Here is a 20,632-nt window from a genome sequence, read left to right as displayed (position 1 = left end):
GAGCAATATTAAAAAGCAGGCCATGAAGGCAAAATCAGACTATGAAAAGCAGTTAGCCTTACAGGCATCAAATCGTGATTTTTTTTTTAACTGTGTGACAAGAAAAAGATAAAATGACCATGGAAGAATAGTGAATACAGAATGCAAAATATAGGAAAGTGTCAGATTATTAAGTTGTTATGCAACATTATTAAGTATTAGTAAGTCAGACATCCCAAATCTATCAAATGTATATATCCAAAACTTTATAGGCTCTGGCCACAAACTCTGGCCTACAAAATTAACAAATCAGCAATATATATATTATGATGATATTACATTTCCTAAACATTTTAAGATATTATAATTATTATTATTATTATTTCGGGCAACTCCAGGGAGTCCTTAGACTCATCGAGGGAGGCCCTAAACATCAAGTTCACACAACTATACGACATTCTCACAGTATCTATCATACCTTGCCTTGAACTCATTCATTCTCATAGCACCCACAACAGATTCTAGCAGCTTATTCCACTCATTTGCCACTCTAAAAGTAAAGGACCCAGCTCTAACACCACTGCTAACCACACTCTTGCCCAGCTTCCATAGATGTCCCCTAGTCCTCCCACCACCAGTCCAGATCTCAAAAATATCCTCTGAATTAATCCTATAGAATCCCTTTAGCAATTTGAATGTCTCAATCATATCTCCCCTTTTCCACCTATCAACTAGTTTCTGCAACCCACAAATCTTCAACCTGTTCTCATATGGTTCATTCCATAGACCTGCTATCATCTTAGTCACTCGCCTCTGGATCCTCTTCACCTCCTCCCCATCAAGAAGGAACCGAGGTGACCAAATCTGGGCACAGTAGTCGAGATGAGGTCTTATCAAGGCTCGGTACAGAGGTACAATAACTTGCTTGTCTCTGCGTGTCAAGGTATTTTTCAACAACCAAGTGAGTTGATGAGCTGATTTAGCTACTTTTGCAATGTGCCCCCTAAACTTCATCTCCCTATCCACCAACACTCCCACGTCCCTGGCCTCATCAATCTCTTGGAGTACAGTTCCACCAATGTGGTATACTGCTGCTAATCTTTTCACCCCAAAATGCATAACCTTACATTTTGTCACATTAAATTGACATCCATTCTCCTTAGCCCAGAACTCCAATCAATTCTAAGTTATCCTGCAAGACTTTGACATCTTCTGCATTCATTATCGCCCTACCCAACTTTGCATCATCAGCGAACAAATGAACTGTTCCACTTAGATCCTTCCCTATATCGTTAATGAACAGATTAAACAGCAGTGGTCCAAGAACAGAACTCATATTGAACTGATTTAACATTGTAAGAGATTTTTAGACAATAATACTCTCTTGTTTATAGTTAACACAAATACAACACCTTATTTTTTCATATATATATATATATATATATACAGGGTGTTCGGGATAAATTTGACATATTTATAATTAATTATATTTTTCCGTAAGTTACATGTATTAACACACACTTCTCTTCATTTAAAAGTTTGGACCCTTCTTCATTCATATACAAGATGTCAGAAAGGATGGATAGCTGGAACCCACCTGAATCATGGAAGAGAATAACTTGTATCATGATGATTCGTGCCCGCCATCAAAATAAGGATATTATGACTGCTGCCCAATGCTCCCTGAATACAGTAAAAACAATCAGGCATGAACTAGAGACTTGCAATGGTGACTACGAGGATGTAGCAAGAAGAAAGATCCCTAGCAGACGATCTGATTGCGTTCGTACAGCAGAATTCCTCGCAAATCTGCAGGAACAGGTGTTGAAGAACCCTGGCATTGGAATTCGGGCTTTGTTCGTGGAGTTGCTAACTGTAGTCAAGCCCTGGATAACAAGGGTAGCCAATGGTAGGCCGTATGTATGGCAGCAGGATTCGGCCCCTTGCCACACCTCTGGGAAAAGTCAAAAATGGTTGTCTGAAAATTTCTACGACTTCACCAGTCCAAATGTTTGGCCTCCAAACTCCCCAGACCTTAACCCCATGGATTATTTTGTATGGGGCGCAGTTGAAAAAGACACCAATCGCACTTCCAGTAATACAAAAGCCCAGTTAATGGATAAAATTAAAACAGTTTTTGCGGCCCTTCCCAGGGAGACTGTAGCATCAGCTTGTTCGAGGTTCCAAAGCAGAATTGAAGCTGTGATCGATGCTAATGGTGGTTATTTTGAGTAAATCTTGTTGATAGTATTGTAATTAACTCTGCCTGTAATGTTTTTTGTCAATTCATTAAATTTAATAGATACAAAGAAGATTTTCTTTTTCCTTACGAAACTGTCAAATTTATCCCGAACACCCTGTATATATATATATATACACCCTCTGTCCAAAAAGAAACCGAACTTTTGATAGAAAATAAAACCCAGGCCAATTATAATTATTCAAATCATTTATTTCATTCAATATACTCTCCTTCAGCTTCGAGACACCATTTGGCATGGTCAATTAATTCGTTAAATGAGATTTTTTATATTGGTTTTTGGGATACTGTGGAAGGTTGTGGTTACTGCTGCTTGAACGTTTTCAGTGGTATTGTATTACTTTCCTTTCATTGGCAAATGAAGTCGGGGGAAAGAGAAAGAAGTCACAGAGTGCAAAATCAGGTGAATACAGAAAGTAATCCAACACACAAACTTGGTTTTTGATCAAAAACTCTCACAATGTTCGAACGATGAGATGGTGCATTATCGTTCAAAAGTGACCAACTGCCTGCATCACTATATTCATGCCGTACGCGACAAATTCTCGCTATCAATCACTTCAAAACTTTGAGATAAAACTCACCATTGACCGTTTGGCCAAGCAGAATGAATTCCTTGTGGATAATGCCCTTGGAATTGTAGAAACAAAGAAGGATTGTCTTTACTTTTGACTTCTCCAAGTGACTTTTTTTTTTTTTTCAGATGCCCCTCTTCTGGTGATCTCCACTCAGCACCTCTGGCAATTTGTTTTGGGCTCATACTCAAAACACCACATTTTTCACCAGTAACGATCGTTTCAAGGAAGTTTCAGTCCTAACGAGCGGTTTTAATGAGGTCCTTGCAGTGTTCAATTCGATACATTTTTTGGTCATCGGTCAGCTTGTGGGAAGAAATCGCGAATTCAATTTATGAAGGCCCAAACTCTCAGTCAAAATGTTGTGCACAGTTGATATTGGAATCCTCAATTCATCTTGAATCAATCTCATGTAAGATTTTGGGGTTTTTTTTTGATGAAATCACGCACTTTTCAGATGTTAACTTCGCTCAGTCCAGTTTTTGGATGGCCCTGGTGAAATCTGCAATGAAAGGTTACATTAAGTATTCTTTCATTTTTATATCAGGTCTTTCTTAAATATCTAAACTTCAATTTCTGCTGTATATTTGGTTTAATCCTTTATCCCAGTGTCAGCAGACATAGTTTGCTCCTGAAGTATTTTCAGGACTGGGGCAATTCGTGGCAAAGGTGGTATAACTTCTCATCACTTGCCTTAGTATCCCATAATGCGAAGAACATCTCCTTGCAGACACGCATAATGCTATACATTAAAAGAAGGGTCACTATCCAGACCGGTTTCGACCTTTATTGAGGTCTCTTCAGTGGGAACCAGACCCAGAGGTGATACTAAGGTTGAAGTAATGCAGAAGTCATATTTTCCTATACTAGCTGTCAAAAGATGTCACGCATTATTAAAATTCTCTGGATTAGAGAATTTGATGGAAGTTTTTTCACTTGGCTATGCTACCAATTATATATTTGGTTTAATTCTTTATCCAAGTATAAGCAAACATAGTTTGCACCTGAAATATTTTCATGCCTGGGGCAACTCGTGGCAAAGGTGGTATAACTTCTCATCACTTGCCTTAGTATCCCATAATGCAAAGCACATCTCCTTGCAAACATGCATTATGCTATGCATTAAAGCAGTGTTTCCCAAACTGTGGTCCGAGGACCCCGGGGGATCAGCGAGTAATTCAAAGTGGGTCTGCGGGATAGTTTATTTTCATTAAACTTTATCTTATCATGTTGCTCACACCTGTTGTTCACACCTGGCCTAATTGATATGTTCATATGCTTCCAAATATCTCCATTTATAAGAGTCATAAATGACTCTTATATATGGAGTAATGGAGTAATGGAGTAATTTATAAGTCATAAATGACTCTTATAAATTACTCCATTTATTGTAATAAATGACACATTTAATGTTGTAAAATTGTAATTTATTACTTCAACTTTATGATATCTAAAATATAAAAAAATTTCATTTTGGATTTTATGTGGGCCACGGTGAATTAACATTTGCTACAGGGGGGGGGGATCTGCGACATCACTAAGATTGGGAAACACTGCATTAAAGGAAGGGCCACTACCCAGATTGGTTTTGACCTTTATTGAGGTCTCATCAGTGGGAGCCAGACCCAGAGGTGGTGATACCAAGGTGGATGTAATGGAGTAGTCATATTTACCTATACAAGTTGCCTATACAAGGAGTAATTTATAAGAGTCATAAATGACTCTTATAAATTATTCCATTTATTGTAATAAATGACACATTTAATGTTGTAAATTGTAATTTATTACTTCAACTTTATGATATGTAAAATATAAAAAATTTCCATTTTGGATTTTATGTGGGCCACGGTGAATTAACATTTGCTACTGGGGGTCTGCGACATCACAAAGATTGGGAAACACTGCATTAAAGGAAGGGCCACTACCCAGATTGGTTTCGACCTTTATTGAGGTCTCATCAGTGGGAGCCAGACCCAGAGGTGGTGATACCAAGGTGGATGTTATGAAGAAGTCATATTTACCTATATAAGTTGCCAAAAGATGTCACACATTATTATTAAAATTCTCTGGATTAGAGAATTTGATGAAAGTTTTTTCACTTGGCTATGCTACCAATTATATATTTGGTTTAATTCTTTATCCAAGTATAAGCAAACATAGTTTGCACCTGAAGTATTTTCATGACTGGGACAACTCGTGGCAAAGGTGGTATAACTTCTCATCACAAGGGAAGGGTCACTATCCAGTGACCCTTCCCTTAATGCATAGCATTATACATGTCTGCAAGGAGATGTGCTTTGCATTATGGGATACTAAGGCAAATGATGAGAAGTTATACCACCTTTGCCACGAGCTGTCCCAGTCCTGAAATTACTTCATGTGCAAACTATGTTTGCTTGCACTTGGATAAAGGATATATGCTACCAAATATATAATTGGTAGCATAGCCAAGTGAAAAAACTTCCATCAGCTATCTCTAATCCAGAGAATTTTAATAATAAGGTGTGACTGCTTTAAGCAACTGGTATAGGAAAATATGACTTCTGCATTACTTCAACCTTAGTATCACCTCTCGGTCTGGCTCCCACTGAAGAGACCTCGATTAAGGTTGAAACCGGTCTGGGTAGTGACTCTTCCCTTATTGCATAGCATTATACATGTCTGCAAGGAGATGTGCTTTGCATTATGGGATATTAAGGCAAGTGATGAGAAGTTATACCACCTTTGCCATGAATTGCCCCAGTCTTGAAAATACTTCAGGCGCAAACTATGTTTACTTACAGTTGGATAAAGGTTAAACCTTTACCCAACTACAAAAAGCTAAAGGTTAAAGGTTAAATATATGATTGGTAACATAGCCAAGTGAAAAATTTCTGTCTTTCTGCTGAATTATTGTTTCGGTCTTCTGCCAATAAAATGACAATTCTTCCTTTCTGCTTTTGCTTTTTTCTAGTTCCCCCCAGCCACATGAACATTAACAAATCCAGTGGGAAGAGTTGTTCATATGAGAACAGACTGATAAACTGGGTCTTCAAAGACTGAGGAATAGATGGAGATAAGATAGAAGCATCAAGTTAGTAAGAGGATCTCACAGTATAGGTGCAAATGTAATTTTGCTGCTTAGAGTAGAACTCAGGGTTATTTCTGGAAGCTGATTAAGGGTGTGGGAGTGCATCTTCAAGTCTATGTCCTTTTCCCAGAGGAGTGTGAATAATAACTATAAGGCAGAGATTTTATAGTGACAAGTCTTCTGGTCCAAGTAATATTTCTACCCCCCCCCCCAAAAAAGGAGGGTGATGAAAGTCAGTCATTGAACCATTAATCATTCCATTGTCATAATCTCAGTTATCTTGAAAACAACAGCAAAAATCTTCAACAAACTTCTTTACTACCTAGAGGACTCCCACTTAATTAGTAATCACCAGTATAGATTCCACCATATATACTCACAGCAGTAGATCTCCTCAGACAACGACATCCACCTTTACAGCTAGCAATGGAATGTTTTAGAGAAATTTCTGTGGCCACTTTTGACATTTTCAGAGCATATGATTGAGTCTACCATAGAGATCTCCTTACCAAGCTGCTATGTTATGGTCTGCCTTTTGCTACTATAACAATAAATGCATCTTCTCTTTTCAGCACCATTGTTCATTCCATGATCAAATTTAGCAAAACTTCTTAAGAAAAATCTATGTGTAGCTGTTGTTTTCCTTAGAAAATCATATCCTAATATATATTAAATCTTTAATTGGATTTATTTTGAAGCAGTTAATCCTAATTTTGGTAATTTTAAGCTCACTTCTGGAAATAAAAATCACCATCATCATCAAATTCCTAATATTTATCCTCGGGGGGAGTGTACAGGGAAAAAAAAAATTATTATTATTATTTAGCAACCTCCACGGAGTCAACAGACTCATTGTGGGAGGCCCACTCAATCAACAGCATGTCTGTCAATGAGCTTTGAAGTTATTTACACTACCTGCACTCACAACACACTCAAGCAATGCATTCCACTCACTAACAACTCCCCCATATAAAAAATCTGCTTCTCACACCCTTCTTTTACATCTTTAATCAACTTCCAGGGATGACCTCTTTGTTCTTCCCATCTTAACATCCACTCGTTTTATAATTTCATTGGTATTAATCTGATAGAATCGCTTAAATAGAAGTCTCTATCATATCTCCTCTTTTCCTCCTATCCATAAATCTCTGTAATCCACAACTGCTCAAATGTTCTATATAACCAACACTCCCAAGTCCTCATATCACTTTGGTTATTCGTCTTTGGACCCTCTCTAGTGTTTCCACATCACAATGAAACTAGATGAACACAATACTCCATATGTAGTCTGACCAAAGCTTTATATATATATATATATATATATATATATATATACCACCACCTCCTTATCCCTACAGATCAATGTACTTTTTTATCATAGCAGCAATTCGATGTGCACTCTTTGCTATGTTAGCAGAGTAACCATAGCAAATGATACAGTGGAATTATTTAATGAACACTTCATCAGCGTATATCATAGTGGTTTAAATGATGTTGTGCAACATGTTGAAGGGTGACAAGAATTAGGAGAATTAAAGGTAAAAGAATTGGAGATGCATCAAGTGTTGCTTGGATTAGATGTTGATAAGGCAGTGGAAATAGATGACATATCATCATGTATTTTTAAAGAATGTGCAAAAGAGTTAGCCCTTGTCCTGGTTATTTAATGAGAATCTTGCAGTGGGTAAGGTTCCTAAATGTGGAAAGAAAGCAAAAAATATTGGGCATGGATGTTTGTTTGTGAAAATACTAGTGGTGGTGGTGGTCGGCAGTAGATGGCGTTGGTGTAGATGATGAAGGTAGATGTGGTTGGTGGAATGGTGGAGACGAAGAGTTGTAGAATAGGGACCTTCCCTCATTGAGTCTTTGGACTCCTTGGAGGTGTTATATAATAATAATAATAATAATAATAATAATAATAATAATAATAATATTTCTCTGCAAGCATGGATCGAGAACAGACGTTTCCAATTATAGACCAGCTTATATATCTGCATTTGTGAACAGAGTGTTGGAAAAATTCGATAGAAATAGAATACAGGATTTAGTTGATGAGCATCGGATTCTCTATGATGATCAGCATTAGCTTGTGAAGGCAAGTCTTATTTTAGCAATCTGCTTATGTTTTATGATAAGGTGACAAATGTGTTGGATAAGGAAGAATCATATACAGTGATATTCTTGGACTTTGCAAAAGCATTTGATAGATTACCACATGATAAGTTTGTGTACAAGCTACAGAGGATAGGAATGGAAATATATTGGATAGATGGAGCAGAGATTAGCTGTCTGAATGATAGTAGCAAGTTGGGCACGATGGAGTTCTGTCTCATAAAAGGAATGTGACCAGTGGCATGCCTCATGGTTCTGTTATTGGACCCCTACTGTTTAACTTGTTTGTTATGATATTTTATGTGGACTGACTTGGGATCTTCAAATGTTTGCTGATAATGCAAGGTTAGGTAGAATTATTAGTACTAGTGCTGATGTTAATTCTCTACAGGAAGATTTGAATAGACTTCTAGCTTGGACAGATGAGTGGGGTTAAAGTTTTAATGTTAATAAATGCAAGGTGTGTAACACTATGGGATTTAGAGATATAAGGCTATATAGTGTATTGGTGGAGCTGTACTTCAGAAAGTGGATGAGATTCAGAATCTAGGAGTGATGATGGACAGTGAAATGAAGTTTTGATGGCACATCACACATATTATGATAGTACTACATGAAAAAATCACACCATTCCTGACTTCTGATCAATAATTTGCTTCCATGTTCATCTGTTATCTGTCAAAATTCCAGTATTATCAGAGCTTATATTTCTGTCTTTTAAGGTGCTTTTATTGTATCAATCCATCTACATCTTGTTCTTCCTCTGGGTTTTTTTCCTGCCATATCAAAGAACACTAGTTTCGCTAATCTTTCCTCTCCCATTCTGTATAAGTGACCACCTGAGATTAGCTCTACTAACACATTCTTGAATGTTAACAATAGTGAGCTCTTTCCTAATGTCCTCATTTTTCATGTGATGCTGCCATTCATGCCATCGTACACCCCACTAATCTTTCAGAACTCTCATATCAGAGGTTTCTAGTCTTTGATCATGTGTTTCATTTCTAACTCAGATCTGAGAGTTATAAGTTAAAATTGGTTTGAATACTGTCTGGTATACAGCTAATTTAGTGATTTGATAATTTCTTTCTTATTCCATATAAATTTTTTCAGCTGACATACCAATTTTACTAATTTTGTTGTCTATTTCCATATGTAATTTACCATCTTCACTAAATATTGTGCCTAAATAGCTGAAATAAATGAAAGATTCCAAGAAATTATATTCTTGGTTTAATCCTTTATCCAAATGTAAGCGAACAAAGTTTGCACCTGGAGTTACCCAGTCATTTCGGGACTGGGTAACTCATATAGAGAAGCTAATGACTTCAAATCACTTGCCTTAGTATCCCATAATGCAAAACACATATCCTTACAGACATGTATAATGCTATACATTATGCGAAGGGTCACTACCCAGACCAGTTTCGACCTTTATTGAGGTCTCTTTGCATTACTTCAACCTTGGTATAACTTCTGGGACTGGCTCCCACTGATGAGACTCAATAAAGGTCAAAACCGATCTAGGCAGTGACCCTTTCCATAATAATGCATAGCATTATACATGTCCTTAAGGATATGTGCTTTGCATTATGGATTACTAAGGCAAGTGATGTGAAGTCATTAGCTTCTTTATATGAGTTTCCCCAGTCCTGAAATTACTTCAGGCACAAGCTTTGTTTGCTTACACTTTGATAAAGGATTAAACCATGAATATAATTTCTTGGCATCTTTAATTTATAGTATAACCAAGTGAAAAAGCTTCCAATAAATAGCTGAAATGTTTTACTTGTGCTGTAGACCATTCAGGATACAATTGATGTTTTCCATGTTTCTGCCTATTTTAATTTTCTTTGTCTTTTTATTCCCATTTTTCATACCAAATTTATTAAAACAGTTATTCAATTAGTCAGTGAAACTTGCAGACATGTACTGGATTTATTCAGAAGTATAATATTATCTGCATAAAGTAAAGATTAACATCACCAATTTTGATATCAGATTTAATACTACTTTCCTTCATAATGTGATCCATATAGATAATGAATAACAGTGGAGATAATGTGCACCATTGTCGCACACCTGATTTTACTTCAGATCATCTTCCTGTACCTCATTCAATTCTAACTTCTGACTTACAGCTTAAATATAGACTATGTATTTCTCTGTATAATGTTCCTTTCATCCTATATAATTGTAGTGTTTTGAAAAGCTTTGCTCTTGCCATGTTGTCATATGCTTCTTCCAGATCAACAAAACTTTAATACAAATCCTTGTTATATTCCCAAGATTTCTCAAATATTTGTTTTAAAGTGAAATTCTAAACCTGAGAAGCTGGATTCAGGCCAAATAGAGGTTGACCTAAATCCAGCTTGTTCTTCACCAATCTTCCCTTTCACAATTTTTCTGAGCCGTTTCTCAAGTATGCTTGCATAAATCTTACCAGGAACACTCAGTAGGGAAATACCTTGTATTTCTCACATTTAGTTTTATTTCCTTTTTTATAGATGGTACTATGAGAGCTCTGCTCCAATCATCTGGAATTTGACCCTCTGACCAGGCCTTCTGAATTATGCAATGCAACCACTGTAAAACTTTTAAACCTCCATATTTGAGCATTTCTGTCCAAATTTCATCTACTCCAGTTGCCTTCACACATTTCAGGTTTTTTGATGACTTTTCTACTTCAAGTATAGATATATATTCCTGACTGCATTCCTGTTGGAAGTTTTCTACCATCATGCTAACACTGCTTGTTTCATTTAGCAGCCTTTCAAAGTAATTAATCCAGACATCTAGAATATCTTTATCTTCAGTTTTCATGTCACTTTTATCATCTCTGATTCCTCTTACAGTACTTTTTTCCTCCATTTGTAAGCTTTTTCAATAGAAATAAATATCCAGTCTCTAATTTAATACTTCTGTTTTGGTCTCGCTGTGTGGTCCACTATTGCATCCTTTGTACTGCTTTGGAAGGATTGTAGAGGAACATCCTAAGAGCATTTTTTTTTAACTTTGCAAGTTAGCAGATGTTTTCTTCTCCAGGAAACCAGTGTCTCTACCTGAACCAGATCTGAGAATTTGTTGCTCCAAGCAAAAAAAAAAAAAATATATATATTTCATGAAATAAAAACTTTTCTTACTAATTTAGTAATTTTTATTGTAATATAAATACAACTTCAAAATTACAATATGGAAAATTTCAAAATAAAAAAAATTATTGCATGTTGTATATTGGTGGAGTGCCATACTTTTAAATATGCTACCACAAGCATATATTGCTTTGCTGGTCACTTCATCTTCTATCCACAAAACAGTAACTGTTCAGAGAGCAGTAATTCGAGCTAGTCCTGATTCCACTCCTTTGGGATACTTCAAGACTCTTGGAACATAGTTAATTAATATACTTTTAATAGTGCATTTAAATGTACTAAATACTAAATAATTTAAACACTAAATAATTTAAACGTAATTAATTGAAGAAAACTTAACCACTTTGTATTGTCTTCAATACTTTCTCTGATTAAGTTGCTTCCTTCTATTTATTTTTTTAAGAAAGTTGCTTGTGATTGGGGTATTGACTCAAATGCTCAAGAGGATCGTTGTGGTGTCTGCCATGGAGATGGGACTTTGTGTTATACTATAAGAGGAAAGTTTGAACAAAAGCAAGGTTTAGGTAAATAAATTTAAGTAATAATATATTCTTGTTTATGTTTAAGACAGGTGTACTATGCTGAACGTAGCACTGTGACATTTCTTGTACCCTCCATATATTACTTCCAGAGATGACCTCACTTTCTGCCTTTGTTTCCTTTTTACTTTATAAAACTAATCTTTTGCATTAAACTGGTATAAACTCCATCACAATCTTATGTATATCTCATCATATCAGATGTCATTCTCCTCCTATCCAACAGTTTCTTCTTCTGTTTACATGCACAACATTTTAGAGACCCTTCTTAACTCTTTTGTCTTAGGACAGGTTGAACCTCTCATAGATGGTGATTCACCATTTTCTTCTCTCTTCAAGATATCACATCATCTTCTAGTTTACAAAGTTTGTATATGTATAGAAAGGCTTAGATGGAGATGGGACTTTGTGTTCATCATAACAGTGCTTCATGGTATAAACATCAGAAGATACAATAATTAATTTATTGAACTTTCTAACATTTCTCTTGATTTTTAACCAGCAGAGCACAAATTGCAGTTGTGGTGACATACACATATAACACTCAGTCACTCAGTTAGAATGTTAAGGAAACAATTCAGCTGTAACTGAATATGAACCTCTGATCTAACAAGTGCCCTCTAGGGATGAGATAACAGCACAACTAATTTGGAGATGTTTGTGCTAATGTGGTCTTAGAATGATTGGAAGATCTTTGGTGATGCTGATTCTAAAAATAGTCTGTCAGACATGCAGGGACTTCTGCATGGCATAGTTGTCTTCTTCCATTTAATCCTGAAGAAATATCCTGAGCCTAGTTTGCCAGTCCTGACTTGTCATACAGATGATTACTGAAGTATTCCTTGTGTTCTTCAAGGTGGATGTTAACAGATCTATCGATCTGTTCAAACTAGGCACTATAGGCAAGAAGAACTTTGTACACTCCAAGATATATACAAGAAAATTAAGTTGATCCTTAGGAGAATAGATGGAAGTAGCTAAGATGAGTGCATGGTTTGAAGGTGGTACAAAGATTATGTTTACAGAGAACTTTAGCTATTTTTTCAGGTATACCTTCAACATAAGTGATGGGAATAGTTTTTTGTAATCGTGTGTTGGTGGGGGGGAATGCAGCATTTAATTTATTTTATGAAAGGTTGTATCCATTGGCTTAAAACATCTGACAAAGTTCCTATGTTCCAGGGGCATATAGTCAGTGTGTGTGTGTGTGTGTGTGAGAGAGGTATACCTGCACACCTGGAAAATTCATGAAGAAATAATTTTTAATCAGTTATTTATTTGAAATAAATAGTCATGCAGTGTTTCAAATATCAAGACATTCACAGTGTAACTGTAAATCAGATAAGGCAAGCATTGCTGTTGGAGCATGCATTGACCAGTTAGGCATGAAGAGAGAGAGAGTAATGTGATTCCCTACATGGAGTCTGCAACAAGGCATCTACATGATTTTTAACAGCTAAAGGTGAATGGGGAGTATGCAGCATTTCATGCTGGTAGATTTATTATTATTATTATTGACACCTCCAAGGAGTCCGAAGACTCATCGTGGGAGAACACTTACAACTGTCTCAACTGATACAACTGTCTCAACCACTACACCGAACCTCTACTACCTACGAATCATCTCCATCAACACCATCTACTGCCCACCTCCATCACCACCACAACTGGTATTCTATGTCTGTAAATTGCGTGTGTTCTGAAGGGCCGATTTGTCTGTATGCAGGATGAAAAACCTGAGTTTCCGGGAGAAAAAACTCTGCCACCTCCCTGTCAATGCAAATTTTAGTCAATGAAAATTGACTAAAATTTGCACAGTAATTAAAGGTGTGCTGGCTCTTAATAGATGGCTTAGTTCTGCTCAGTAGGTTATCTGCCTCTGAGAAGTGAAGTGCAATTAGTAAGTACCTTTGTACACAGTTGGAAGAATGACAATACATTGTGCCCTTTGATTTGATTTTTCAAATCAAAGGGCACAATGTACTGTCTTGTTTTGATTAAACAAGTTTTGATTAAAGGCAAGTTGGCCATTAGAACACATGCATGCAGTCTACACACAAAAAATACTCTTGTTGGTGGTGATAGAGTAGATGACATCGATGGTAGTTGTGCAGTGGGAGAATTAATAGTAGGGGAGACAGTGAGATGTATATAGTGGAGGGGAGTAGAATGCCCATTCGTGATGAGTCCTTGGACTCCTTGGAGGTGTCATGTAATAATAATAATAATAATAATTTCTTGTGGTTGTTCTGTTATGATAAAAATTGTTATAATTGAACTGATGTATGAATATGGGTTTTCTTAATAAAGTAAGTTTTTATAACACAAATTGAATGATTTTTAATAATGTTGCCTTACCACAGCAACCCCCCCCCCCCAGATCACCCACTGTATGCCACTGCTCAGTCCAGTTTTCAAGGCTGTCATTAAAACAAATTACCTTTTCTCTGTGCATGTGTAAGTGTTTTGAGGATGCCATTTTGGGATGGATAGTGGTGTGATTGATTATGTATGTATCTTCCAATATGTGTGAGTTTTCTTTAAACAAGAAGGATAATAATCTGTTTGATAGTCAATCACTGCATTGTCTTGAAAGAGAAGACAGTTATTAATTTTTCTGTGATGAAGTATATTTTCCCATATTAGTTGTTTAAATGTACTAGAAATGTATCTGTTTTGGTCATGAGGCTAAATGGCAAAAATATCATCTGTATTGATTCATTTTAGTATTTTTTAGTTTTTTATTTTTTATTTTATTTTATTTATTTTTCACTAGAGATCATGCCAGTAGAATAACCCGTGATCAAATCATTGTTTCTTTAGCTTATTGTGTGTAATGTAACTCAGCTTGTACTTGTATATTTGTATATACTCCAGATGATGATCTTAATATGAAGATCGAAATGTCGGGAAATTAAATTAGTTATTTATAACACGGTTGTAAAGTCCATAATTAGAAATAATGAAATTTCTAATTTCATTTTCGAAATTCATTAATTTCTAAAATGAATGTTGATCACTATGCAACACAAAAAGAAAGGCTCATCTGATAGCATAGTCAAACTATTGGTTTATGGGGAGCTGCTGAGTTGAGTGCTTGATTTCCAAGAAATTCTATGTAGAAATTAGCTAGTAGGGGTGGGGTAGAAGGAGGGGGGGCCCCATAACAGTCCTGCCTAGCTCTTTGCATATTTTTCTTTCCATATAAAATAACTTATAACTTGAATAAATGGTGAATCTGAATAATTCATAAATGGCAGAGAGGAAATCCAGTTTAATGATATCAGGGATCTCCCTTAAAAGTGCATTGGGGATAACAATAAAGTAATGTCAAAACTGACCATGATGTCTGAATCTTTTAGGCTAAGATAGGTGGAAAAGAGGGAACATAGAAACTTTTAAGATATTAAAGGAGTTTTATAAAATTGATGCAAGTGAAATTTTTCAATATATGACAAATAGTCAGAGAACTAGGGGCAATCCGTGGAAATTGTGTAAGTGTGTGGATAGTAGGGGTGTGAGGACTAGTTATTTTGCATGGAGAGTAGTGAGTGAGTGAGTGGAATGAATTGCCAAAATTGGTTAAGTTCTCTGATGGTGAATGGATTCAAGGAGAGGTATGATAAAATTTGTGTGTATGATGGTTAATTTAGGTCTCCTGCAATGAGTGTCTGGATTCTATGGAGACACTGTAAAATAATAATAATAATAATAATAATAATAAGATTTTCAGTTATGATTTTAAAGTGAATAGAATTTTTTAAAAGAGAGAGAGAGAGAGTTGCTTGTAGGAGGATGTAAATGTGATTTGTCTAATTGTTTGACAAGTTTTTAGGTGAGGCTATCAACTATCGGTTGAAGGGGAAGGATGTTAGGTTTGTGAATATTTGGAGTAAGGTTTTAGCATTTTGGTAATTTCTTTGTGCCAATATGTAATTTTTTAAATAATTTGTAAGAGTACATAAATTATTAAAAGAGTATATAGCTTTTGGAAAGTAGTGCAATTTTATGTCCTTTGCACTCCTTAAGGAGCTCCAGAGAGTTAATGCCAAAATTCACATATCTGTTTAACATGATCTTGCAACAGAACAAGATTTAAAGAGTGGAAAGAGGGCATAGATGCACCACTTTACAAAATGGGGATAAGAGTGAGTCTATGAATTATAGGCCAGTCTGTGTGTGGGTGGGGGTTTGTAGTTAAATTGTTTGACAGTCTGTTGAGGAGATTCAGAATTGGGTTGATAATAGCAGTATTCGTTTTAATAGTCTACATGGGGTTGTTTAAGTGAGGTCATGCATTTCTTTATGGAGACTACAACCATGTTAGGAATAATTATACTCTAGATATACTCCAGTTGATGACCATAATATGAAGGGCAAAATGTCAGGAAATTAAAGTAATTATTCCTAACATGGTTGTAATCTCCATAATTTTACTGAAATGAGGTCATATGCAATCTGCTTATGTCCTGCAACAAAGTGACATATACATTGGAAAATGGCAATGCATATACAGTGGTAGTATATTTGAAGTATCAGATGGTATCAGCAAGTGGTTGGTTGTTGAGTGGAATGTATTACCTGAGAGTATAATGAGTATGGAAACTGTGAATTGATTTAAGGCATGATTCAAAGAATTTTTTTTTTTTGCATGACTGTAGAACTCCTGCAATGAGTCTTTTTGAATTCATGGAAGTCTGATAATAATAATATTATAACTTAAACGAGCCTCTGCTACTAATGGCTCAGTTAAGTAAGTTCGAGCGCGGTTAGTAGTTGGAAGGGGACCAATCGTTCGATGCTGTTGGTACACTCTCTCTCGATGAGTCTTTGGACTCCTTGGAGGTGTCAAATAATAATAATAACAATAATAATAATAATAATAACTTAAACATTTCTGAAGAAACATTGTGAATTCCATGTGTTTTATTAAGCTTCATTTAGTAAATTGCTTGATTTCTTTCCATTTGTAATATCTCCAGTTAGAGGATCACAAAAGACTTGATCCATCTCTTGGAAAAAATTACACCAAATATCTTCTATTTGTTTTATGTCTCCAGTGATATGGTTATTATTATTATCATTATTATTTCAAGATCCCATGGAGCAAAAGGCTAGGAGGTCCTTTTGTCATACACACATATATACTGTGCCTTAAACACACTCAAATTCTCTGCACACTCTCAGGCAAGGCATTACAATCATTCACAACTCTGCATGCAAAAAAAACCTGCTTCTCACTCCTCTGCTCACATCCTCCTTATACAGCTTTCAGGGATGACCTCTGGTTCTCCCCTGATCTCTCACCATTTTTGGTAAAACCTCTCCAATATTGATTTTAACAACTCCTTACTAACTTGTAGGTTTGTATCATATCACTCCTCTTCCTTCTATCCACTAGACTAGATTGCATCTTCTCAACTTTTTCTCATATTGGATTCCAGAGATCAGAAACTACATTATACAGTCACCTCCGGACATTTTCCAACATCTCTTCACCCTTTTGAAAACCAGGTGACCAAATCTTTGCACAGAAGTCCATGTGGCCTAATCAAAGCCTTATACAATGGAACAAAAATCTCTTTACTTCTTTACAAGTCAGTATTCTCTCTTTACGTCAGTATTCTCTGCATCATTCCCAGAATTCTTTGTGTTATCCTCACAATTTTGGCAGACTGTTCCTTAAATTTCAGATCCTTATCCACCATCACCCCAGTATCTCTTATTTGCTCCACCTCCAACAATATATCCCTACCAAGTGTAACTTCTACATCCTATCTCTGTTTCCCATATTTTTAAACCTTACATTTTGCAACATTGAACTGGCATCTGCCAATCCCATACCCATTCACTCAATCTATTCAAGTCTTCTTGTAAGGCCACAACATTTGCTCTACTCTTCATAGTTCATCCCAACTTGGCATCATCTTCAAACAACTGAATATCCCCATCCAAATCTTCATCAATATCATTAACACAGGTAAAAACAGCAGTGGCCCTAAAACAGACCCCGAAGGCACACCACTAGTGACTTTCCTCTTCTGGGATATTGCTCCCCCATATGCAACTTGCAGATACCTATCAGATAGCCAATCTCTGATCCAATATTCCATAGTCTTTATCTGTGTATTTTATCAAAGGCCTTCTCATAATCTATAAAGGCCATATGAGTCTCTAAAATAAATCCTTTTTTTTTTTTTCGATAATTGGTTTTTGCACATAAATATTGTCTATACATAATCTTCCATGTCTGAAACCATTTTGTTCTTCTGAGAGTAGATTGTTTGTAATATTTGTAAATCTTTTATTCAGGATTATAAAAGGAAAATACTTTCCTCTTCCAGGATATTGCTCCCCCATACACAACTTGCTGATACCTATCAGATAGCCAGTCTCTAATTCAATGCACTAATCTAATATCCAACCCCAACCACTCTAGTTTGACTATCAACTTATCATGCAGTAATCTATCAAAAGCCTTTTTGCAAAATCTGAGTATACTATTATGTATCCCTCTCCTCTGTCCAATGAAGCCATCACCTTATTGTAATAAGCAAGCAGATTACTAAAACATCACCTCCCTTTAGCAAATCCATGCTGTCCATCAAAGATTATACCATTGTTGTCAACAAAACTCTGGATCCTAGTTCTCACAAGCTTCTCCAACAACATAACTACAACACCTGACACACAGATAGGCCTATAGTTTGATGCTCGAGTTTGATCACCTCCTTTATGAAGTGGCACAATCTTGCCCTCCTTCCACTCCTTTGGAACTTGACCCAGTGCAAGACTCATTAAAAAAATATGTCAAAGCAGATACCATCCGTGCGGCACATTCTTTCAAAACATGTGGTGATATATTAATAAGTCCCACAGCCTTATTAATATCAGGTTTGCTCAATTTCCATATATCTCTTGTGAATTCACGATTCACATTATAAATAATAATAATGATAATAATCTTATTACTTGTGCTGGTCATTGTGTTTCATAACATTCAAATGATTCTTTGAGTTGATTTGCCAAATTTTCTGATATAGTATGTCCTCTGAACTTCAGTTCCCTGTCCACAATGACTCCCCAATCTCTAATCTCATGAATTATTATTATTATAATTATTATTATTATTATTACGAGCGACTCCAGGGCATCCTTAGACTCATCGAGGGAGGCCCTAAACATCATGTCCACACAACTATTTGACATTCTCACAGTATCTATCATACCTTGCCTTGAACTCACTCACTGCCATAGCACCCACAACAGACTCTGGCAGCTGATTCCACTCATTTACCACTCCAAAAGTAACGAATCCAGCTCTAATAAAGTTGCTAACCACACTCTTGCCCAGCTTCCATAGATGTCCCTTAGTTCTCCCACCACCAGTCCTGATCTTAAAAACTATCCTCTGAATTAATCCTATAGAAACCCTTCAGCAATTTGAATGTCTCAATCATATCTCCCCTTTTCCGCCTATCAACCAAGTTCTGCAACCCACAAATCCTCAACCTGTTCTCATAAGGTTCATTCCATAGACCTGCTATCATCTTGGTCACTTGGCTCTGGATCCTCTCCACCTCCTCCCAATCAAGAAGAAACCTAGGTGACCAAATCTGGGCACAGTAGTCGAGATGAGGTCTTATCAAGGCTCGGTACAGAGGAACAATAACTTGCTTGTCTCTGCTCGTCAAAGTATTTTTAAACAACCATGTGAGTTGATGAGCTGATTTAGCCACTTTTGCAATGTGCCCCCTAAACTTCATCCCCGCATCCACCAACATTCCCAAGTCCCTGGCCTCATCAATCTCATGGAGTACAGTTCCACCAATGTGGTATACTGGTGCTAATCTTTTCACCCCAAAATGAATAACCTTACATATTGTCACATTAAATTGACATCCATTCTCCTTAGCCCAGAACTCCAATCTATCCAAATCATCCTGCAAGCTTTTGACATCTTCTGCATTCACTATTGCCCTACCCAACTTTGATCATCAGAGAACAAATGAACTGTTCCTCTTAGATCCTTCCCTATATCGTTAATGAACAAATTAAACAGCAGTGGTTCAAGAACAGAACCCTGCGGCACAGGCCGTCTTTTGGACTCTACTCCTGAATAAACTACTCTCTGATCTCTCCATCGACTACCCACTTGTCCATCTCACCAACCCTATATCCATTCCCATATATTACTGTTTACGGATTAGAATTCCATTTGGTATTCTGTCAAAGACCTTAGCCAGGTCCAGCAGTATCACTGTAAACACATTACCCTCATCCAGTGCAGCCGTCACTGTGTTATAAAACTTGAGCAAGTTACTTGGGCATGATCTATCCTTCACAAAGCCATACTGTCCCCCATACAGTAACTCATTTTCATCAATCCATTCCTGTATTTTTTCCTTGACTACTTTCTCAAAGACCTTGACAACGACTCCTGATATGCTGATCGGTCGGTAATTTGCAACAGTAGTCTTGGATCCTCCTTTGTGCAGTGGAACTAGTTTCCCCTCTTTCCACACCTTCGGGACTAAACCAGACACGAGACTCAGATTAAACAACATGGTCAAGGGCACTGATAATTCTTTAGCCGCTTCACGTAAGACCCGTGCCGGTATACCATCCAATCCCACAGATGTATTCACATTAAGATTATGTAATAGACTATTCACCTCTACTTCATTCATCACAATTCCCGTATAAACTAATGGTTCCTTCATTCTTTCAATGTCACCTCCTGGATGATATACTCTTGCAAAGTGCTCGCTCAGTAATTCCACTATATTGACTGATTCAGTGACCTCCTTGCCATCGGCATTCCTTAAAATCATTCTGCCATGTACAGTTTTTCTTTTACTTGTAGCATATTGAAAGAACTGTTTGGAATTCTCTTTAGCTTGCATAACTAGTTTCCTTTCATAATCCGCTTTCGCTTTTTTTAC

The 20,632-nt window shown here is 36.5% G+C and overlaps 1 protein-coding gene across 1 annotated transcript in view; it reads left to right on the top strand.

The window, feature by feature from the left end:
- The window catches only part of LOC150100575 (A disintegrin and metalloproteinase with thrombospondin motifs 6-like), a 563,262-nt gene that overhangs the window by 315,287 nt on the left and 227,343 nt on the right, over positions 1–20,632 (top strand). The window contains exon 15 of the mRNA XM_090402125.1: positions 11,552–11,672. Within this exon, the coding sequence (XP_090258251.1) occupies positions 11,552–11,672 (121 nt within the window). The remainder of the gene's footprint in view (positions 1–11,551; positions 11,673–20,632) is intronic.

Source organism: Typopeltis vanoorti, chromosome 12 (genome assembly GCF_054136105.1).
Source record: "Typopeltis vanoorti isolate ZY-2024b chromosome 12, IOZ_Tvanoo_1.0, whole genome shotgun sequence".
In the NCBI taxonomy this organism is placed as follows: domain Eukaryota; kingdom Metazoa; phylum Arthropoda; class Arachnida; order Uropygi; family Thelyphonidae; genus Typopeltis; species Typopeltis vanoorti.
The sequence above is the reverse complement of the archived record's forward strand: the minus strand, read 5'-3'. Positions and strand labels throughout refer to the sequence as shown.